Raw genomic sequence first — 20,833 nt, 5'->3', positions numbered from 1 at the left:
ATAGCTTATCTCAGGATTCATTATCATCGTAAAAAAAGTTGTATGGCATGTCCATTATGCCCATTAACCCTACCTCAGGCTCTATGACATGTAAACCAAACCCAGTGGTCAGTCTCAAGACAATCTTAACAGAGTAAACAGCACAAAGAATACATCAAAACAAAAACAACCATACTCTTCACAATCTGGAAATTAAAAAGGAATGTGGGTTGGGGGAGGGGAGAAAGAGGAATGCTTCTGAGCTCTAGCATTAGGGTTTTTTAGATGAATAATTTATTTATCCAGTATCATTACACTAAGTGTATTGGCCAATAAATTGCCTACTACAACATCTGCTTAACAGAATTTAGGGATATTGTGAGAGGCAGTGGATTATGACTGAGATAGTAGGCAGAACCAACATCTTTTGGAATATGACAGAGCTCCTAGTGACAAAGAGGAACACGAGTGATTTATTTATAGTATCCACTTGAAGGCCGTGCATTGTAGCTATTGGACTTGAAATTGAAATGAAACCTCAAGAGCAAGAGATGGCCATTTGGAAAGGAGGGGGGAGGAAGAAGCAGAGGGAGAGAAATATACATTGGTAAGCACTGACAATCCTATAGCTTCTCTCAAAGTCTTTCTTAAAAAGTAGGGCAGAATCAGTTTCCTCACAAATGATGATTAGGGATAGCTACAGTCACCTTTAAGAAGTCAAACTGCCATACTTGCTAATATTACTAGAGCCTCAAGGCATCCACACTACTCCATATCATTCACTAAATCTCTAGGAGTAAGCTGTTTTCTCATAGAAGCGTCTCCTTTTCTAGATAATGAAATTGCCCCAGCTGTGGCAAACAATGGTTCCATCATCTCTCCAGCAGCACACAGCAGCACGAGCACTGTGGAGCACCACTTTCCCTACAGAGGTAAGCGCTAGCTCAGCTCTGTCTACAAAGAGAACAGTGACATCCAGTGGAAGGTCTCCTTATCTTCAAGGTAAGTATTAGTCTCACACAGCGTGCTCAGTCAGCCTGATTGCCAGGATGTCTTTTGCACTAAGAGATAAGCTACACAATTTCTTCCAGATCGGTCTACAAAGCTACTGCCAAGGAGTGGAGATGTATGGGTATCCAGTTTCCAAAAGATATATATGAGAGTCAGATCTGGTTTTCAGGGTCTAGGACGAGTCTTGTATTTCTGAGGTAATCAATGCACATTTTCACTGGTACAAAGTGCCTGCTGCAACAGAAGCCCAAGAAAATGGAGAAGCTCATTTTCTACGTGCTCCTTCTGCCAACAGCATCTTCATGGAGTTCAGAGTAGGGAGCTAATGTCCTTCTCTTCTTAATCCATGAAAAATTCAGACTACTTTTTTTCATAGCCATAGATGAGGCTTCCTGAGAACCATGAAAACATTATTTAGTAAGTAACATTCAAAATATTCAAAGAAAAGCAAAATTTAAAAAGCCAAGACCTTCAAAGAAATTAATTTCAAGATAATCCCCATGAGAACACAAACCATTCGGACAGATATTCCATGGTAACTAGTGAAAACACAGACTCAATCAGAATCTACCATCCTTAGAGGACAAGGGGTAAATTTACCCTCTAATCTTTAGAAATCCAAAAACCAAAATTCTTTCCTTTCACTGAAATGAAAAAAACAAAACGATACACAGTCTCACTCACACAGCAGCAGCACATCCAGTGACAATTCTGAGACTGAACACACAGATGTGGATCCTATCACAACCTATTTTCTCCTAGTTAACGGTCTAAGTCCCCAGCCACCTTTACCGGGTTTGCTACTGTTCAAAAACTGAAGGCCTACAGGCACTCAAAATATAGCAGCTTGCCAGAAACCTAAAAAGATAAATTTTCTTGAGCAATTATGATTTTATAGTGATGTATTGCTAATATTTTAATAGGGGGAGAAGAAAAGAGGTGCCTATTAAGAACCTTAATGTTTTCAAAAGGTACTAAGGGAGTTAAATAAGAAAAACAGAAGACCTGAGAGCTGAATTGTTTCTGTTCTGAGAGTTTTAAGAGGGAATAGAAAAGGAAATGGTAAAAGGAATACACTAATGTAAAAAGGAGGAAAATACTACTTCTCTTAATTGGGTACATGAGAAAAGGGGACAAAAACATGGAGGGTAGACAAAATAGACACATATAAACAGGACAAATGAGGCTTGAACACACACAGTTTGCTATAAAAATACATTAAACTCAATGGGGATGAGGAAAAGGAAGGTTAAGAAAGAGAATGAGACTGCAAAGGGAATAGTCATGCAAAAAACCCCAACTTTCTGTTTCCAAAGGGATCATTCAAAAGGGTAAGAGGGGAAGAAAAGAAACAGAAATTTAGGGGACAGCTGAATAAATTGTGGTATATGAATGTAATGTAATATTTCTATGTCATAAGAAATGATGCAAGAGATGACTTCAGAAAATCTTGGGAAGTAAAAACTGATGCAGAGTGAAGTCAACACAACCAAGAAAACAATTTATACAAGAACAATATTATACAAAGAAAAACAATTTGGAAATACTTAAGAATTCTGATTAAAGAGATGACTGACCACATCTCCAGAGGATCTATGACGAACACATCAGACATCTCCTGAGAGGTGATGGACTCAAAGTGTCATGTATTTCTGGACACGAACACTGAATGTTTTGCTTGCCTATGATTATTTGCTAAAATCATCCCCCCTACCATTTTTAATTGGAAGAAGTGAGTGAGGAAGAGGAAAAGGGGAAGAGAGAAGGTAAGAGAAGGGTTCTGAAGGTAGCACACAAGCAGAAGAATTTTGAAGATAATAGACTAAACTGATTACTTTTTTTAAAGAAAGCAGTATGGAACAGAGATGCATGATTTCATATACACATATATATGTATACACAGTCATCTCTTTGTGCTCTACTTTGTATATGGAAATGCTCATTTGTGTGTATTTTTAAGTGTCAAGTTCAATTTTTTTTTAAAAGAATAGTAGTCTGACTAACTGATAAAGGAAACTATAGGAAAAGTTATTAGGCTGAAATGAATCACTGGTGTGACAAAGTTAAAGGATATTATATCTTATTTCTGGACCTTTATACTCAGCTAAGACTAAAGGTATTCAAAAATAGCTCATTATAGCCAAATACAACTTAACCCAGATAATCAAAATGAGACTTTGTCAACTGATTCTATTTCTATGGAAGGCTCTGACACTTACTAGCTACGTGAGCAGAAGCAAATTATTTAACCTTTCTGAGCCTCAGTTCTTCAACTATGAAATAGAAGTGATGGTCACTTGTCTTACAGAATTACTGAACAAAGCACTTTGTAAACCATATAACTTTATGGAAATTAGAGTTATTATTTTACTGCTCCAAAATATGTTATCGCTTCCACATATGCACTCCCTTCATTTGTATGGCTCACAATCCATTCATGTCTTCTCATCAGTACCACTCTTGTCTGCATCAATCAATCAATCCCTAAATTCAGGTATAGTAAAGAGAACAATAGACCAGGAGCTGGAGCCCTGCCTCTGCTTTATACTTGCAATGTGCTAAGTCCTTCTTCTGAGTCACAGTTTCTCTCTCTGTAAAATAGGCATATTAATTCCTTCTATCTAGCCCACAAAGCTATGACAAGGAACACATTTGGGAACGGCAGTGTACCTAGGTGGAGAAGGATCATTACTGAGGGAATCTGCCTCCACTGTTCTGCTGAAGAAAAAAAAGAGGTGTTTTGGATTGGCAAGATCTTGAAACACAAAACCTAGAACACTGAGAATCCATATAGAGGGGGATGAGAGCAAATGAGATTTGGGAAGCCTGGATTGGTGCTGCTGAACAGGAAAAGAGTCTGAGGAAACTAGAAGGCAGGTTGGCAAAGAAGTACACTTCAGAAGTTACTGGATAACAGTAACAACACTCAAATTCAAATAGAAACTTTTTTCTGCAGGATACATATTAACTTAGAAAACCACGAATTAACATTATCTACAGTGTACTGTATTTTTTTTTTTTTGGTTAAACATTTTCCAACTATACATTAATCCAGTTTGGGAAGCATACAGGCATGAGTTGAACCAGATGGTACCAGGTTCAGAAGGCAGTGTCATGATGACAGGCCTGTCCATTAGCATTGAGTGGTGCAGGGAGGGTGCAATCATTCCTATACACACAGCTATTTAATTGCTAGAACTTCATGAGCATCTCTTATCTGGGTCAGTCCCAAGCAAAGCCTCAGCTTTCAAATCACACTCGACTACATTCACTGATGCTTTCACTGTCCTCTTCCACTCTAAAAGCTAAGTCACATCACCAGATAGCAGCAAGGGGGTGAGTTCCCTCAGTAGCTTCAGGTGATATCCCCAATATAAAGGCAAGACCATCTTTTCTCCCCTGCAGTCTAGAATTGTTTGGTCATGGCTTGCTCTACTCTATTTGTCAATAGATCAAACACATTAATGAACAAGCCTGTTCACCATGCCTAGAAGAAAAAAAACACACATCTAGCCATTCACATTAGTATTTCTGACAAGCTCAAGAACAACACGTGTAAAGCCAAACTCTTTCTTTGGAAATATGTTAAGTGTAGAAAGTGTGTTTGGCAACAGACATGATCCACATGCTGGTAATCAGTGTCATTCAGAAAACAAAGGAGATTGACCCAAAGGGAGTATTTGCAGGATCTCAGAGTTGGTCAAACCCTTAGGGAACCAGTCCAACCCATTAATTTCATAGGGAAAGGAAGGCAAGACCCAGAGAGAGGAAGCAACTTGTCCAAGGTCACAGTCAATTCATGTCAGATCTGAAACTAGAAACCCAGGTCTCTTCTTAGCTCAATGCACAGTAGTCGTTACAAGTCAAGATTCTGGAAGCAGCTCCCTCAATTCAGATATTTCCACTTACCTTTTAGTAAGCTTCAACTTTCACCTGCAAAATGGCACCAGGATCCTACCTAAAAGGACATTCTTTTACTGTTTTTAATTTTCTAAAGTCAGGGAATACTAGGTATACCAATTCTCTTGGATGTTCATTCCTGGTTCTCACTCCAAATCTTCAAATACCTAGAATAACACAAAAACTGAGGTTCTCTGTCTGTCACATTTATGAAGATTCTACTGGGGAACCTATAAACACAACCTCAAAAAAAAACAAAACCTCTTTCTAAAGCAAAGGTCTATGTTACTACCCTACAAAAACTTCCAGTGGTTCCCATTGTCTCTTACATAAAATGCAAATCTCTTATTGTTGGCCTTTGAGGCCCTTCACTAAACTGGTAAGAGCTTTGACCATCCCTTTAAACCTTATTTCACACTTCTCATAGAAATCACAGAAGCTGAGAACTCAAGGGACTCAGAGGCCATCTCACCCAACCCGTAACTAAAAGGAATCCTCCCTACCACAAGGAGGGAAGTCTGCCATTCACAAGTTATGCTCAAGCCAAACAATTAACTATTCCTCAAACTCAATACCCCATTTCCCACCTCCATTGACTGAAAAAGACCATTTCCCACATTCCTCCTTATCAGAATGTTCACCTTCCTTCAAGCTTCGGTTCAGGTGTCATATCACATGGGAAGCCTTTCTTAATGCTACCCAGTTGTTCGTGTTTTCACCACCCCTCCTCAAACCTCACTAAAGAATGTAATTCCTGGACTTATATGACCTGATGCTGAGTGAAAGGAGCAGAACCAGGAGAACTTTGTGCACAGCAACGACCACAGTGTGCGAGAGTTTTTTCTGGCAGACTTGGAATTTTGTAATAACGCAAGAACTTCTTAAAAAAAAAAAAAATCCCAATGGTGGTTCTCTAAGGCAAAATGCCTTCCACACTCAGAGAAAGAAATATGGAAGTCATTTGCAGAATGTAGCAGATCATGCTTGTGTATGTGTATGTGTTTGTGTATCATGTTTTGATTTGTTATATGATTTCTTTCATTTATTTTAGTCCGACTACATAGCATGACTATAGTGAAAATATACTCAATAGGAAAGTATATGAAGAACCTATACAGAACTGTATGCAGTCGTGGGGAGGGAGGGGGGTAGTGGGGGATAGGTGGGGGGGGATAAAATCTCAATTGTATGGCAGTGATTGTTAAACATTAAAAAATTTAAAAAAAAAACATTAAAAAAAATAAATAAATAAAAAATTAAAAATTAAAAAAAATTTAAAAAAAGAATGTAATTCCTTAAGAATTGCCCTGTGTTTTCTTTGTAATTCCAAACACAGTGCACTGCACACAGCAGATGCTTAATAAATGTTTGGCAAATTCGAATATGTTGAACTCTATTCAGAGAGAACAAACCTGGTCTGAAAACAGGAGGTGCATCAAGTATGAGAAAGTGAGCAAGCGAAAGGCATCTGTTCACTTTGGAGAAATCACTGCAGGCTCCACCTGAAGGTGGTTTCAAAAAGGAAAGAAGAATCTGTGTTGTAAAGGCCCAGTCAGCACCAAATCACTGGGACTTGTCACTGGCCTCTTTCTTTGATCCTAGATTGGGAGGGTGAGCCCTAGCTGTCCTGACAGCCTGCTGTAAACCATAAAAGGTGCAGAATGAATGGCACTTGTCTTCTGTCTACTCAAAGGATGTCTGACGCCAAAGGAAACAGAAATATGTACTATGAATACAAAAGCACACAATACATGTGTTGTATAGGGCCAACTCACCTTACAATGAATGACCCAAGACCAAAGAATTGCCCCTTTGGGATATGCTTCTGTTCTCCCTTTTTCTCCCTCTCCTAAACATAGAACCTAGGCCACTAGAGAGTGGCACGTCCACATCAGCTCCCTCAGGCTCAAGTACATTAGCACAGAGAGGTTGGGACATCACAGTTCCATTTTAACTGTTCACTACAAAAGGGTCAGTCAGCTTCAAACTAACCCATCTCCTACACAATGTGTCATGCACTTTAACTGATTGGGAAGCCCTGAAGCAAGGAGGAAGGCTGCACAATAAATGGATGGCACATGGTGTTATGTCTGCATCTTTCCCACTGCTTTGAGATATTCTACTCAAATGCTATCTATGTAATATTGAAAAAAAAGGTGAAGGACAAGGACTGGTGCAAAGTTTATCTTAAAAGGGTACCCAATTCTAGTATTTATCCTTGCTCTAAAGTCTTCAAAAATGAGGCTTGAAAACTCACTAATAACCAAACCCCCACTCAGCAATCACAATTATTCCAGCTCTAGCCATCTACCCTAGCACAGGAAATATAGGTCAATAGAGGAAATTGTTGTCTTTAACTCTTACAAGAGGAAAAAAATGTGAAGAAGATGGGTAAAGCATTCACACTGCTGCTGTTCAGGACTAGAAGAGGTGTTGCCAGTGACCAATAAGTCACACATCACTCTTTGGAATAACGAAAAAGGGTATAATTCCAGGAAAAGCTAAACGGCAACCAATGCACACTGCACACACCACGCTGACCAGATGTTTGCATTTCCACCAAGGAAAAGATGATATAACACTGGGAAGAGTTGGCACACAAAGAAAGTCACAGCTGGGCATACAACCTTCTCCCCCCAACTCCCATAACCCTCTCATGTGCTATGGGAAAATGTACTTCTGTACTACTAAAAGGAAATCCGACATAGCAGAGAGACTGGAATTCATGAAACCCAAGTCTGACTCTTGCCTATCCTTTGTGACAATGACTAGCTATGTTCTCCATGCCTCTGTTTCCTTATATGTAAAATGGGGATGATAACTGCACTCTATTTCACAGGGCTGCTATGAAAAAAATACTCTGCAAACCTAAAGCACCATATGTGAAATGTTATTCTGCGCTACTTTGTATTACCGTTACCTGTGTTTGAGTCTTATTTCCACTACTAGACTATAAGAAGCTCCATGAAAGCAAAGAGTGTCATTCATCTCCATCTACCCCAAAGACCCTGCCCACAGTAGGCACACAGGAACATTTATTAACTCTGTCCTAGCATCAGATCTCCTTTTACTTTTTCCTCTAAAGCAAGAACACGTTCCTTTTAATTCACCAGGTGTGGGTGTTGGATTCAACTCAAACAGCTGCTCAATTTCTTTTGCTCAGATGGAAGATAGTAGTAATCATTTTGCCTTGAACTTTAAGGGATGAGAACATTTCTTGGCACTTTTAGGGAACTATTCGTTCTTTGAGATTTTGCTTACAGGATGGTATTACGATGTAGCCTCTTTCTGAGGGGCAGAGGTGGAAGAGAAGTCTTTGATAGCCCACTAAAGTGTACATAAACATGTACATATGTAGGATATGAGTGAAACATTCCAAATGTCAGCTAAATTTAGCAGAGGGACAAGCGTTATCTGTTAAAAGGAAGCAATCAATGTTGGATATAACCTCTGTTTTCACTGTTAATTACTACCAAGTATTAGGAGTTTCAAAAGGTACTGTGACACTGGGCTACAAAGTTAATCTAATTTTCAATGGGATTAATGGAAAAAGGAAAACAAGATAAAGTAAAAAGCAAAAACCATTAATGAGCTGAACTGAGAGCACTATTTGTACATAGGAGGCCCTAAATCTCTATTGTCAGCTGATCTAGTAAAATTTCTTTCAGACCTAGAAGCACAGTCTAATGCCGGTTTCCTGTTCTTTGTTATGTCTTTGATATGTCAAATACAGGCCTAGGCCTACAGCAGTACAGACAGTTACTAGGATATACTACTTTCCCAAATGAATCCTGACTATGTACTCATATAAAAGATTACCTTGAAGAAACCTAGACTCTCCTGCTGAAGCTGTAAAAGATACCAATTAATGCCCAGTATGAATTTTTGGTTCAATTAAATTACATACCACTCCTAGATCAGCACCATCTCTGAAGCTCTACGAACATTTCATCTTCACATCAAAACTTTTTGGATGCTCTCAATATATAATTCATGGCCTCTCCTTAAAAGATAAATGAGGACCTCTCCTATGAAAAGGCCCTTCTCCTTTTCAGCATGGGATTTATTGCTCCGACTCAAGGTGAAAAACATTAAATCTCACCTATAAACAATGGTCCTCTCAGGTCTTTTGCTGATTCTAGATAGGTTAATATTGCCAAAAGTTAACTGAATTGGTCAGCATCTTTTATCCCACAATTCTAAAACAGAAGAAAGCGACACATCCACAAGTGATGAAAACTACGTCTTATCTATGATTCAATGAAGAACAGAGGGAAAGCAGAGCCCATTATTCTCATCATGAGTGATTAGGAAATGGTTTTGCTTTTCAACATGAAATGTGCCTAAAAATAAGTTGTAAATTTCTACTTACATTTGAAAATAGCTCCATCCAAAGAACTGAGCACTGTTCAGAGAGTGTTCCAAGACATGCCTTTCTTCCAAAGAATGTGAGTTGGAACTGCTCATCCAAGGTCCATAGCAGTACAGTGAAGTGTTAAGTTGACAGGAATTTTTCAGAGATTGAAGGGATCATTATCTCCCATTCATGGGGATTTCTTTTTACATAATTTGTAGGGACTGACCTAATCTTGGTGCCCTCTGTTATATATGTTTAAATAAGACCACTGGAGTCAAACTGGCTAGACCCTAAACAAAGAAGTTACCTAACTGGTTCATATAAAGTGACACCTCAGAGTCTGTGCTTTTATCATTCAATCTCACAATAAAAATTCTGGGGTAAAGGAATCTTAGAGCTGGCATACCAGAATTGTTCAATGGGCTCTTTTGAACCATCCTAAACATGGATTAAAGGCAAAAGTTATTCAGGTACATGTCAAAAGAAAGTAGGAAAACTAGCAAGTTCAACAAAGCTCCACTTCCTTCGGTCCAGCCCATAATACCTAAACATGCCAAAAAAAAAATAATAAAACACTTTTCCAGATGTTCTTCTGGACAGAAATAAAGAATAAGGAGTACAAGGCTCAAAGGGAAAATATTTGAAGCAGATTACAGCAGGTAAGATGAGGAAGTTTTTTCCCTAGAGTGTTAGTAACAGCACCACACTCTTCAGAATTCATATTCCTTCTAGGTATTTCATCTGATCAATGAAACAGCCTGTCTTGTAGACTTCAAAACTCAGCTTTGAGTTGGGTTTTCCCTAGTTATAAAAGACTATAAATAAGAGTACTAGATTTTGAAACATCTTAAGTTTCTAACATAGGTGAACTTTCTTATATTTCCCACCAAAACAGATGTTATTTGGAAATGACCATGGGTCACCACTCTGCCCACTGAGTGCTGAAGCATTCAGTACAGCTTCTACAAAGGGCATCTGAACTCTGCTACAATAATTACATGAATGTGCAGGAAGACATTTGATCCCAGACTGGTTATCCAACATACCAACAATGATATTAACCTGGAGCAAAGAAAATTCGAATCCCTTCCCATCTTTAAAAGGAAACACCACCAATGAAGAGAGATTCCCTTCAAAGGATAATTTGGGGTTTAAATGTATAATAAGTACTTTAAAGGAAAAATTCTTAAAGATGAATATTGCCACACAATTTAATGGGGCCTGCACTGAAACATCACCTGTAACTCCACATAGCAACGTGACATGGAGAATTGACCGTTTTCCTGTTAATGTCACTGCGATCAATGGAAATGGTCAACCAGGATGAGCCTGAGTCCAAAATGGCTGTCAGAATGAATTATTCGGTGTGATTTTGCAAACAACTAACGTTCCCTGGATAAATGCACATTCCTCTCACCAGTCCTCTCTGTAGTAGTAACCCACACTGCATTTTTTCCCATTTATGTTATGACCATGACAGGAAAGTGGTAGATTCTACTCCACTGCTAAGCCCCTTTGTAAAAAACTCCTGATCTGCTCCCACAGATACAGACAAGACTCATGTTAACAAAGCCACTGGAAATTTAGGTAAAGTAGCTATGGAACCTGTAGCCACATAGCTGAGACTTTAAGATGCCCTATCACCTGGAAAAAATAAGCCCCAGCCCAAGAACTAAAATGATAGTCTTGGAGTTCCCCAACACCTCCCAAGTCATCTAGTTCAACCCATTTCTGAACAAAGGAACTCACAGTTCTATCCAGTCTTCTGTTGTGAGAAGGCCACGGACATCCTGCCTCTTGAGGTTCCTCTTTTGGCATTCTGAGTACTGGGGAATTTCTCCTGGTATCAAACCCAAACGCTGCTCTGCAGCTTCCATCCATAGTTCCTAGGTCTACCCTGAGGACCCAGGAAGAAGAGGACAATCCCTCTTGCATACACATATGTGTGTGTACACATACATGCATGCACACACACGTGCACACACACCTCAGCACACCCTGCAGTGACTTTAAGATACACTAACAGTGTTATCTTAAAAGTTTCTAGCAATGAGAACACTGTGGTTGGATGTAAACCCTAGATTTGAGTGAAAAAAGATTTTTCAATTCTCAAAGACTAGAGGGTTATGATCTTATGACCTAAGACAGCAAATGACAAAATAGCTAAGGAAGAATTAGATAGTCTAAAGAACAAAACTCTAACAACGTGATTAAAATTTATACTGATGAGGGAAAAAGGACATGAAGGTGGAATGTGTCTATGCTTAACTGTACTTCAGAAGGAGGCAGTGGCACCATGGCTAGAGTGTGGGCCTCTTGACACTTGGAACAAGTCACTTCATCACTGTCAGCCTCTGTTCTCTCCAGCACCTACCTCCCACAGTTGTTGTGAAGATTAATATTTGTAGAACACTTTGCTAACCTTGAAGCATTATATAAATACTAGCTATTATCCTTACAAGGAAGGGTTCTATGAGGGGAGAGAAAAGGAGAAGAACCACTGGGAAGCAACAGTGACATCTTAAAGGGGTACCAATAAAACATTTTAAAAGAAATGAATGTGAATGGCTATCCAGGAAATTCCTTAAAAGCTTTTTATAGCTCTTCAAAGAACAATAACTCATTTAATAAATATTTAAAAAGCATCTATTGTGCACAAAACACTAAGCTTTCGGGAAGAAAAAGATGAAAACATGATCACTGTCTTCACGGAGCTTATAAAGGAAGAATTTAAACATGGCAGAACACAAAACTGTGACACAGACTTTTAAGATTAGTCTTAGGAAGATGAAGAAACCCCAAATCAGCAGGTTTGTAGAACATTCTAAGGATAACAGAAAATGTTTTTTAAATGCTATATTTGGAAAAGCAGATGAACAAGGAAGGAATAGACCTATTGCTCAGGGAAATAACAGATGGTGTCATGGTAACAGCTGGAAGAGAAAAAGCAGAACTCTGCAGCTCTGTGAGCTTTTCATTTCCCATCATTCTGTTCTGGAGAATGACCTTCCACATGAAAGGGTGAGCATGAACATGGGGGAAAGACTGAAGTGTGGAACAGTGAGGAGGGCGCAGAGCCACTTTAAAAGGATCCAGGCCCCAGATCCAGAGACGTTCCATTCCAGAACAACAAAAGAACCTACTGATATGGTCTAAGAACGACTCTTAGTCATCTCTGAAAAGTGAAAGCAAACAGGAGAGATACCACAAGACAAGAAAATTATCAGCCAGTGAATTTGAAATCAAACTTCAATACAATTCTAAAACTGAGTTATTAAACAGATGAGCACTTATCTGAAAAGAATAACTAATATAACAAAGGGATTCAAGTCTGAAGAGATCTCAGCAGGCTGAAATAAGAAGCCCAGACACCATCACCAAACAGGCATTTGTAGAGCACTTTATACTTTACAATGCATTTTTACATCAATTACCACAAGAACTCTATGAGAGAAATGGAGAAACATGTCCATTTTACAGAGGAGGAAATGAAGGGCCAAGGAGGTTTGGTTATTTACCTGTGGTCACACAACTAGTTAAGTTGATGACAGCAATAGATTAGAATCTATATTTTCTGACTTGATCTAGAGTTCTCCTCATTTTATCTTGTTAATGAAATTAGCTCTAATGAATATCAAATCCCGATCAAGAGCAGAGAAGAGGGTATTACTAAACCAGTTAACAGGCCATGTTTTGGGAAAGGCTGATGGCCTGAGAGGGTGATGAGAAGTGGAGCCAGTGAAGAGGAGGAGGAGGCCCAGCATGTGCCAGTCTGAGGGCTCCCAGAACATGCCATAGGGATACATAGGGAAAGGTTATCAAATATTCTTGTTTTCCTAGAAACTTCCTTTGAGGGTGTATCAGTAAGCACCCCAACATACACAGGGGGCCTGTTATCACAGGTTTTAGACCTACATTTATAAAAGGAAAGGCAACTTTTGAGGGGTCAACAATCACTTTAATTAGTTCAACCACATGCTTCCAGACACACTTTTTATCTTTTACATTTCCAAAGCTACTAAGCCTCCTATCTATTCAACAAAGAGAAAATACAGAGAAATAAAAACCAGACAGGACTCTACTGCCTGAATCAAAACAACGTTGCTATACGCTTTACATACATGCCTGGATAGAGACAGCCTTTACATCTGAGCAGTCAGGGGACTGAACATATGGCCACTCAGGGTCTCAACCAGGTAATCACAAGATCCTTCCCATAAGTGAACCCCAAAGTAAAATACTAACCTCCCAGTATATATAATGAAGACTTGGTTCCTGATTGGCTCAGAGTCAGTAGGGATGAAACCTATGTGACTCAACACAATTGTGAACTATCAGGGTTCAAAGGAGACTGAACCATCCGATGCTCACAATTTAGCCTGAGCCTGGGAAACAACTCCAAAAAAAACCCCAAAACCCCGAACAAATTCCAGTTTGCTTGCTGTTACAGAGGGCCACAGTCAAAGTCCTTTGTTAGGGCAAGGTTAGCAAAGAGAAAACCACACATGACACTTATGTTTGATAAGTCAGAAATGATTTTTTTTTAATGTAAGTATATTCACAATTATTGAATATACATATGAAATACACACAAATACAAGTTTATGAGTAATTTCATCTGCTTTTATAAAACAAACTTTACTTTGGAAGCTTTCCCCAGCTTCCAAACCCATCTCTCCTCCAAACTTCCCTATCCCTAATAAGGTCCATCAGCTTCCCAGTCTTGGAGTCCTGCTCAGTTCTTCAGTCTCCCTCCTCTCCCCGCCTTCATTTTATAAGAACAGCTGCCCAGTCTGGCCAGTCATACCTCCACATGCCTTGCATTCATCCTCTTTTCTCCACTCACCCTGTCATCACCCTCATGCAGCTCCTTATCACCTCTTGCCTTAACTACTGGAATAGCCTCCTCACTGGATTCAGTTTCCCACCTCCCCTCTCCATCTGCTTCCTTTACTCAAAAATCTTCCGTAGCTCCCTAATGCATTTAGGCGAAAACACAAACTCATCAGCATGGCAATTACAGTGCTCATGATCTGGCTCCAGCCTGACTCTTCAAAGCTTATTGAAAATTACTCCCTTCTTGAACCCTACATTTTAGTGAAACTCTCTTACCTGCTGTTCCCCAAACTTAGCACCCCAAACCCCACTTCTGTACCTTTGCACAAATTGTGTCCTCGGCCTACAGTGCACTCCCCCACCTTCTCAACTCTGCTTCTTAAAATTCCTAGTTTCCCTCCAAGCTCAGCACATGAGCCAGCTCCATCAAGAGCCTTTCTGGACATCGGCAGTTCTTAGTCCTCTTTCCCTCCTCCTCAACTTACTGAGAGAGAGTGTGTATGTATGCGTATTTACACACACAAATACGTATGGTATTACTCTACGTGTATACACACACAACCTGTTTACAGATAAATAAAATGCACTAGGGGATGTCACCATTTTAGTGTTTCCTTAAACATGGGAGCCTCCAGTTCTTTAGTCTCTTCAAATCACTTTATTCCACAGTGACACTCACACTCTTTATCTCACTATTACCCACAAGTGTTCTACACACACGACTCATTCCAAAATTCCCTTAGATGACCCCAACTTCCTAATTCTCCCAGTAATTCCTCCCTCCCAAATCTGCCTGTCCATAAAGTGACCTTCGGTCTCCTCCACCCCTCAGTATTCTCCACATAATCTCCTACCCCTATTCTAACTTCATTTTTCTGTCCTTCTCGATCTTGACCCTATAGTTAACCAGTCCAAAACTGCACTGTCCTCTACTCATACTTTGTACTCCCCATATCCTACCACTGCTCATGCCTTTCCAAATCCCAAACTGTGAATTACTCCCACGATCCACTCCTCCAATCCTATTCATATGCTAAATGAACAGTGCTGGAGAGTCACACATCCACAGTGACTGGGGATACTCCAAATTTTAAGCTTGGCTCAAGCACCACCTCCTTCATCAAGCCTTTCCTGATCTCCCAGTTATTACTCTTTCCCCAAATGCCCTTGTTTTTATTTTGTACATGCACATTCATATCCTGTCTTCCCGACTAAAATATAAGTTCCTGGAGGGAAGGCACTGCTGCCCTCCTGTCCTGTCTGTGTCCCTTGCACTCAGTGCAGTGCCTGACACATGCCAGACTCTCAATAAAGGCTTGTCCAATTAGACAGTTAAACTAAGGATCTCCCACTTTACCCCAAGCTCTCTTCCAAACTCAGCCACTTTTTGTACAAGACCTTTCTCTGATCCCTGGCTGTCCCTGTTTCCCAGACCTCCCAGTCATTCTGCTGAGCATGAGCTGTACCCTCCCCATAGATCAGAAACTCCTTGAAGTTAGGAACTCTTCCTTGTGCCACAGAGCCTGCACCAGGGAGGAAATATGATTCTGAACTGGAGGAGAGAGTCTAACTCCTTCACTCTACTCAGAGAAGTTAACAGACCTTTGCCCATGGTCACACAGGGCTGGTGTATGGCTCCGGTCTTCCGGATTTCAAGTCCAGTACTGTACCCAGTAAACCATGCTGCCTGCAAAGTGATGGATGGATGCTTGTTGGATGAACGAATAAGGATACTCCATTCCATATCTGGAAAAGACATTGGATTCTGACTGACCTCAAATTCAAGATCCAGCAGTATGATATGATTGATGGCTCCATTATCAGAAGTATAATATCTCAATCAAGGGAGTTAAGAGTTCCACTGTGCACGGATCAATTCACACCTGAAATACTGTTCACTGCTGCATGCCACATTTTAAGAAGGTTAACAAACCAGAGAATGGTAACCAGTATAGCAAAAGGTCTGGAAACCATTCAGTTAAATGACAAACTGTTAAAGGGATGTTCAGCCTGGAGAAAGGAAGGAAACAGAAAAGGGCTAAATCAGAGGTCAGCAGATCTAGGGTCTAATCCTGGCTCCAACAGCGAGTGAATATGGAATACATACAACCTCTCTGCTCTTATTCTCTTCATCTACAAAGTGAGGGGAAACATTTTGTAAAACAAAGTATAAAAATATGAAATGATAATCATAATTCCTGATAATAATCAGAATAGGCACCTGTGAGCATCCTTCAAATGGCGAGAAGATTAGCATCACTCTCTCAGGACTGTTGTGGAAACCAAATGAGATAAAATGGAAAGTGCTTTATTACTAGTATTACTATTTGAATGTTTAAATGGCTGTCACCTAGAAATTAGGACCAGGTGAACAGAAATTCTGAGGGAGAAGGTTTAAGCTCAATTAAGAATTTCCTAACACTCGTTGCAGATGGCACAGTGGCTGGGTCTGGAGTTGAGAAGACTCATCTTCTTGAGTTCAATTCTGGTCTCAGCAACTTACTTGCACCATATGACCCTGGGCAAGTCACTTAACCTTGTTTGTCTCAGTTTCCTCATGTACAAAATGAAATGGTGAAGGAAATGGCAAACCACTCCAGTATCTCTGCTTAAAAAATTCTTAAATGGGGTCACAAAGAGTCAGAAACTACTGAAAACAAATGAACCACAGCAGCAAATATATAGAATAAGGTCAGCTCAGTGGTGCGGCACCTAGAGCACCAGGCCTGGAGTCAGAAAGACCTGAGTTCAAATCCAGCCTCAGAAACTTACTAAATACATGACCCTGGGCAAGTCATTCAACCTCTATTTGCCGCAGTTCCTCATCTATAAAATGGGCACACACTAGAGAAGGCAATGGCAAACCACTCCAGTATCTTTACCAAGAAAAGCCCATGAACAAATCCATAGGGTCACAAGGAGTCAGGCATGACTCTGTGACTGAATAACAACAATATATGTAATGGGTTGCTTTATTAAATAGTAACTACCTCCTACTGTAGAAGACATCTGCAAGAGGTGGGAGATCACACTAGATGACTCAACAGTAAGATTCTACAAGGGAAAGCTGGAAGATATAAAATCAGGGGGAGACTGGCATAAATCTGTGTCGGGTCATGAATAACCCCTTCAGGCCACAGTTGGAAAATATTTTACTAAGCACAAGAGGAACTATCACGCAACAGCCACGCACATACCCTGAGTTCTCCACAACAAACTAAAAACACAGAGGGAAGGGGCCTGGTCCTGAGAGAGGAAGAAGAGAGATCAGTTTATGTGGCTGGCTGGCTAGACAGGTCCTCCTAGGAAACATCTTCCCACCTCAGCTCTATGTAGTTTGGGTGGAAGTCAGAAACCGAGTGCAAAGGATTAGAGGAAGATGGCTGAGAATCAGATCAGATCAGTCAAAGAACAAATCAGGGAAATCAGAAAAACTCCATGTTCTTTTCTGGACTTTTGCCAAGATTTGCCATGTGACCTTGGAAATATCACTTCCTGGTGAGTGAGTCAATTTCCTCATCTGTTGACTGCACAGTTGGCTAAGGTTCAAAAGCATGATAGACTTAAATAGGCTGTAGGCAACTGCATGTAAAGTACTCAGAAAATACTCTGAGTAACCAATTCTACATATCAATACTTAGCATCACATGTAAATACCAGGGCTTTAATGAATGAGTTGTACATTGATTGTACAATTTTAATTTGAACAGAGTGCATTTCTTAAAGATACCTTCTTAAACTTACTGGAAATGGATGGATTTCTTTCTGGTGATTTTCAAAAGTAAAATGTTCTGAAATCAGGACAACCTTCTAAGTTTCACAACTGATGGTGCTTCAGTAACTCTTCCTTAGCTGCTAAGTTCAGACTGGCTCTACACCAGAAAAATCTTAACTTCCTAAAGCCTCCCACAAAGAGACAATGTGCCAAGGAAAATTCCCTCTGCACACAGGTTAAATAGGGCACAAAGGAAAGCCAGATCTCTGCCCACAGAAATCAAGCACATATACTGACTAGTCATTTTTTAGGCCTATCTGCCTCACATAACAGAGGATTTCATTAACAAACAGCAAAAGTAAAGTATCCAAGAGTTCTTTGTGTAATAAAAATCTTCATATGCAGGAAGTCTAACCCTCTCCTACCCCAACTTTTCTAAATCCTGTTATGCCCCACTAATCCCAATTCATTGACAAAGTCCAAGATTTCAAAAGCCACTGCTGCAAATTTACCTACCGGACTCTTGGCCTCGCCCCTTGTACTGCCAGATCTGTGGGTCTTCAGGGGATCTCCATAATCAGCATCAAAATTAGACTTCCATACCATCACCTGAAGAAACAAATATATGTATGTATTATGTTTATGTGTATATATGTACATACACGTGTACATGTGCACATGCCTATGTGTATGTGTATGCATGCATGTATATCGAACCATATGTAGGTCTTAGCTGTGAAAATAAGCCTCTACCCGCCTAATAAATAGGAGAAAAACTGGGTAGCAGATGCAAAGCACGTAATCAGTCAGTCTAAACAAAAGAGAAAAACTGTTCCCATCCTTATACTGACCATCTTGCATCAAATCCAACCTATATTCTCATGTACCTAATTTTCCTCCATACAATAGACAAGGGAGAAGAAACCACCCAAAACAAGAAAAAGGAGAAGACTGTAAGTACACACGTCTTGTTTTTACCAGGCAGCTGGTCCTGAAGGCTGCCATTTTTTCTAATTAGAGAATGCACCTCATTTTAAAGTCCACAGTTCTCCGAACCCGAAGGAGAAAGAGTGGCATGGCCTCACTATCTATAGCCCAAATGTGTGTCCAGCAGATGTTTATACTTACTTGCTCATCAACACCTCCAGAAGCAAATAGTTCCCCTGATCTTGAAAAGGCAACACAGGTAGCTGGCCCCTATTATTAGTTGAGAATGGAGAGGGAAGGAGGAGAAAAGGAAAGAGAATGATATTAAATTATAACATAAAGAAAACAAGAAAAGTTGTGTCCAACTGGCACTAACATAAAGCTTTTAAAACCGAAGTCACTCTCTCCCGAAGTCTGAATATTTTGAAGGAGGATGGCCTCCTACTACGCACCTCTCATTTGACCTTTGGATGACTCCTAATTCCAGAAAAATGCTGATAATCTCTACCTACTCTCTGCCCACCCTGCCACCCACATCTGGTCTCCTTCTTTTCCCTGCTGCTATCAAGAGTTGTCTGTAAGCCATTAGCTATCCTGCTTCCATCTCTAACCACTTTCTATCTAAAGGATGCTAACTTCTGTTAACTCTCTAGTAATGTCTAAAGCCTTATGACTAAAGGCCTTAAACCTAATGACTCCTAAGTCTACATATACAGTCCTAGTCTCTCTCCTGAGCCCTAGTCTCACATCTCAACTGTCTATTGGCTATTTCAAACTCAATACCCTGCAGACATCTTAAATTCAACATGTACAAAACCTGATTTCATTTCCCTCCCAAAACCTTACCCTCTTCCAAACTTCCCCTTTCAGCCAGAGGCAACACTATCCATGTGCCATATCCATGAAGTCACCCAGGTTTTAATGTTATCACTGACTCCTCATTCTCCCTCATTCAACATGTTTAATCAGTTATAAAACCCTGCCATTTCTTATTTCTTATTGCCTTCACAATATTTCTCATATATGTCTTCTTCTTTCTACTTACATAAGCACTATTCTAGTTCAAGCCCTCCTATTTTGCCTAACATGTTGATCCAGTTTTCTGAATTGCCTCCCCCCTCATCCTTCCCCTACCCAACCACCCCCTTGCATATTCTTTATTACTGAGGATGGTTCTCTGGGTAGGAAAAGGTTATGCATGAAAATGAAAGTAATGGTTTTTTTAAGGAAATTTTAAAAAATAGCCCATGAAGCAACTTGTATAGTTCCCAGTCAAAGAATAAATTATATTTCAAATTTCCAAGTTGCATAGGGAACTAAAGCAAAGTTCACGAAAGTGTACAGCTGAACTGTCTCTAGCTTGCCTAGCAGGGATAAAAGTGCCAGCACTGTCCAGCCTGCAGACATCTGGTTCAGTCTCTGACAAAGGACATGAAGAAAGACATGGTTTCCCTCCATGATACCAACCTCAAAATTTAGGGACATCCCCCAAACATCCCTTTTGTTTTCCCCAAAGTACACTACTGTTGTTCATTCACTCAGCATTAATCTTAACCCTTCTGACTCTAGGAATACTTTCACCTCTTAAGCATCTTGGAGATTTCTTTGAGTAATAGCTGGCCCTGAAGAATAACCAAGGCATATGAAAGTTGGACTCTTTAGTCAAAAAGAAATGTAATGGGACAGGAGTCCCATACACACGGTAGCATTCTGGAAAGACCGAAAAGCATCCACAATTTTAGCTTCTTCAAATATAGCTACCCCCACTTCTCGCTAAATGATTACAAAACTGTCTGGATCCATGGTGCCAACAATATCCTACTCCTCCTAACCACAAGCCCAACATATGAGTAAAGAGAGTGGGAACCAAAACTGGAGGAGTTAATATACTGCAGAGAACAACAGATGCCCCCCATACATCTGGTGCTAAGGTGGCTGTCCTCAAGTGGCAAAGGTAGCCTGTATGGTACAAGAGTTATGGGAGCACATCACTGCTCATACCCAGGGCTAAGAGAGAAGCTGCGACAGTTCTCCCATTGGAACATCTTAGATCAGACATATTTAGACAGCTATGTTTTGGTCAGAAACAAGTACCACAGCAATAACAG

General features: G+C 40.1%; 1 protein-coding gene across 5 annotated transcripts in view; it reads right to left on the bottom strand.

Annotated features, from left to right (window-relative positions):
• Positions 1-20,833, bottom strand: part of POC1A (POC1 centriolar protein A) — a 180,428-nt gene that overhangs the window by 97,125 nt on the left and 62,470 nt on the right. For 4 of the 5 annotated variants that reach the window (XM_072650258.1, XM_072650261.1, XM_072650257.1 and 1 more), the window contains exons 8-9: positions 18,927-18,995; positions 18,315-18,407 (exon numbers count right to left, since the gene is read on the bottom strand). In XM_072650258.1, the coding sequence (XP_072506359.1) occupies positions 18,315-18,407; positions 18,927-18,995 (162 nt within the window). Of the gene's footprint in view, positions 1-15,685; positions 15,830-18,314; positions 18,408-18,926; positions 18,996-20,833 lie in introns of all 5 variants that reach the window. The other variant, XM_072650264.1, reaches the window with a different exon arrangement.

The sequence above is a fragment of the Notamacropus eugenii genome, chromosome 1 (assembly GCF_028372415.1).
Source record: "Notamacropus eugenii isolate mMacEug1 chromosome 1, mMacEug1.pri_v2, whole genome shotgun sequence".
NCBI lineage: Eukaryota > Metazoa > Chordata > Mammalia > Diprotodontia > Macropodidae > Notamacropus > Notamacropus eugenii.
This window is presented reverse-complemented; position numbering and strand designations above follow the sequence as displayed.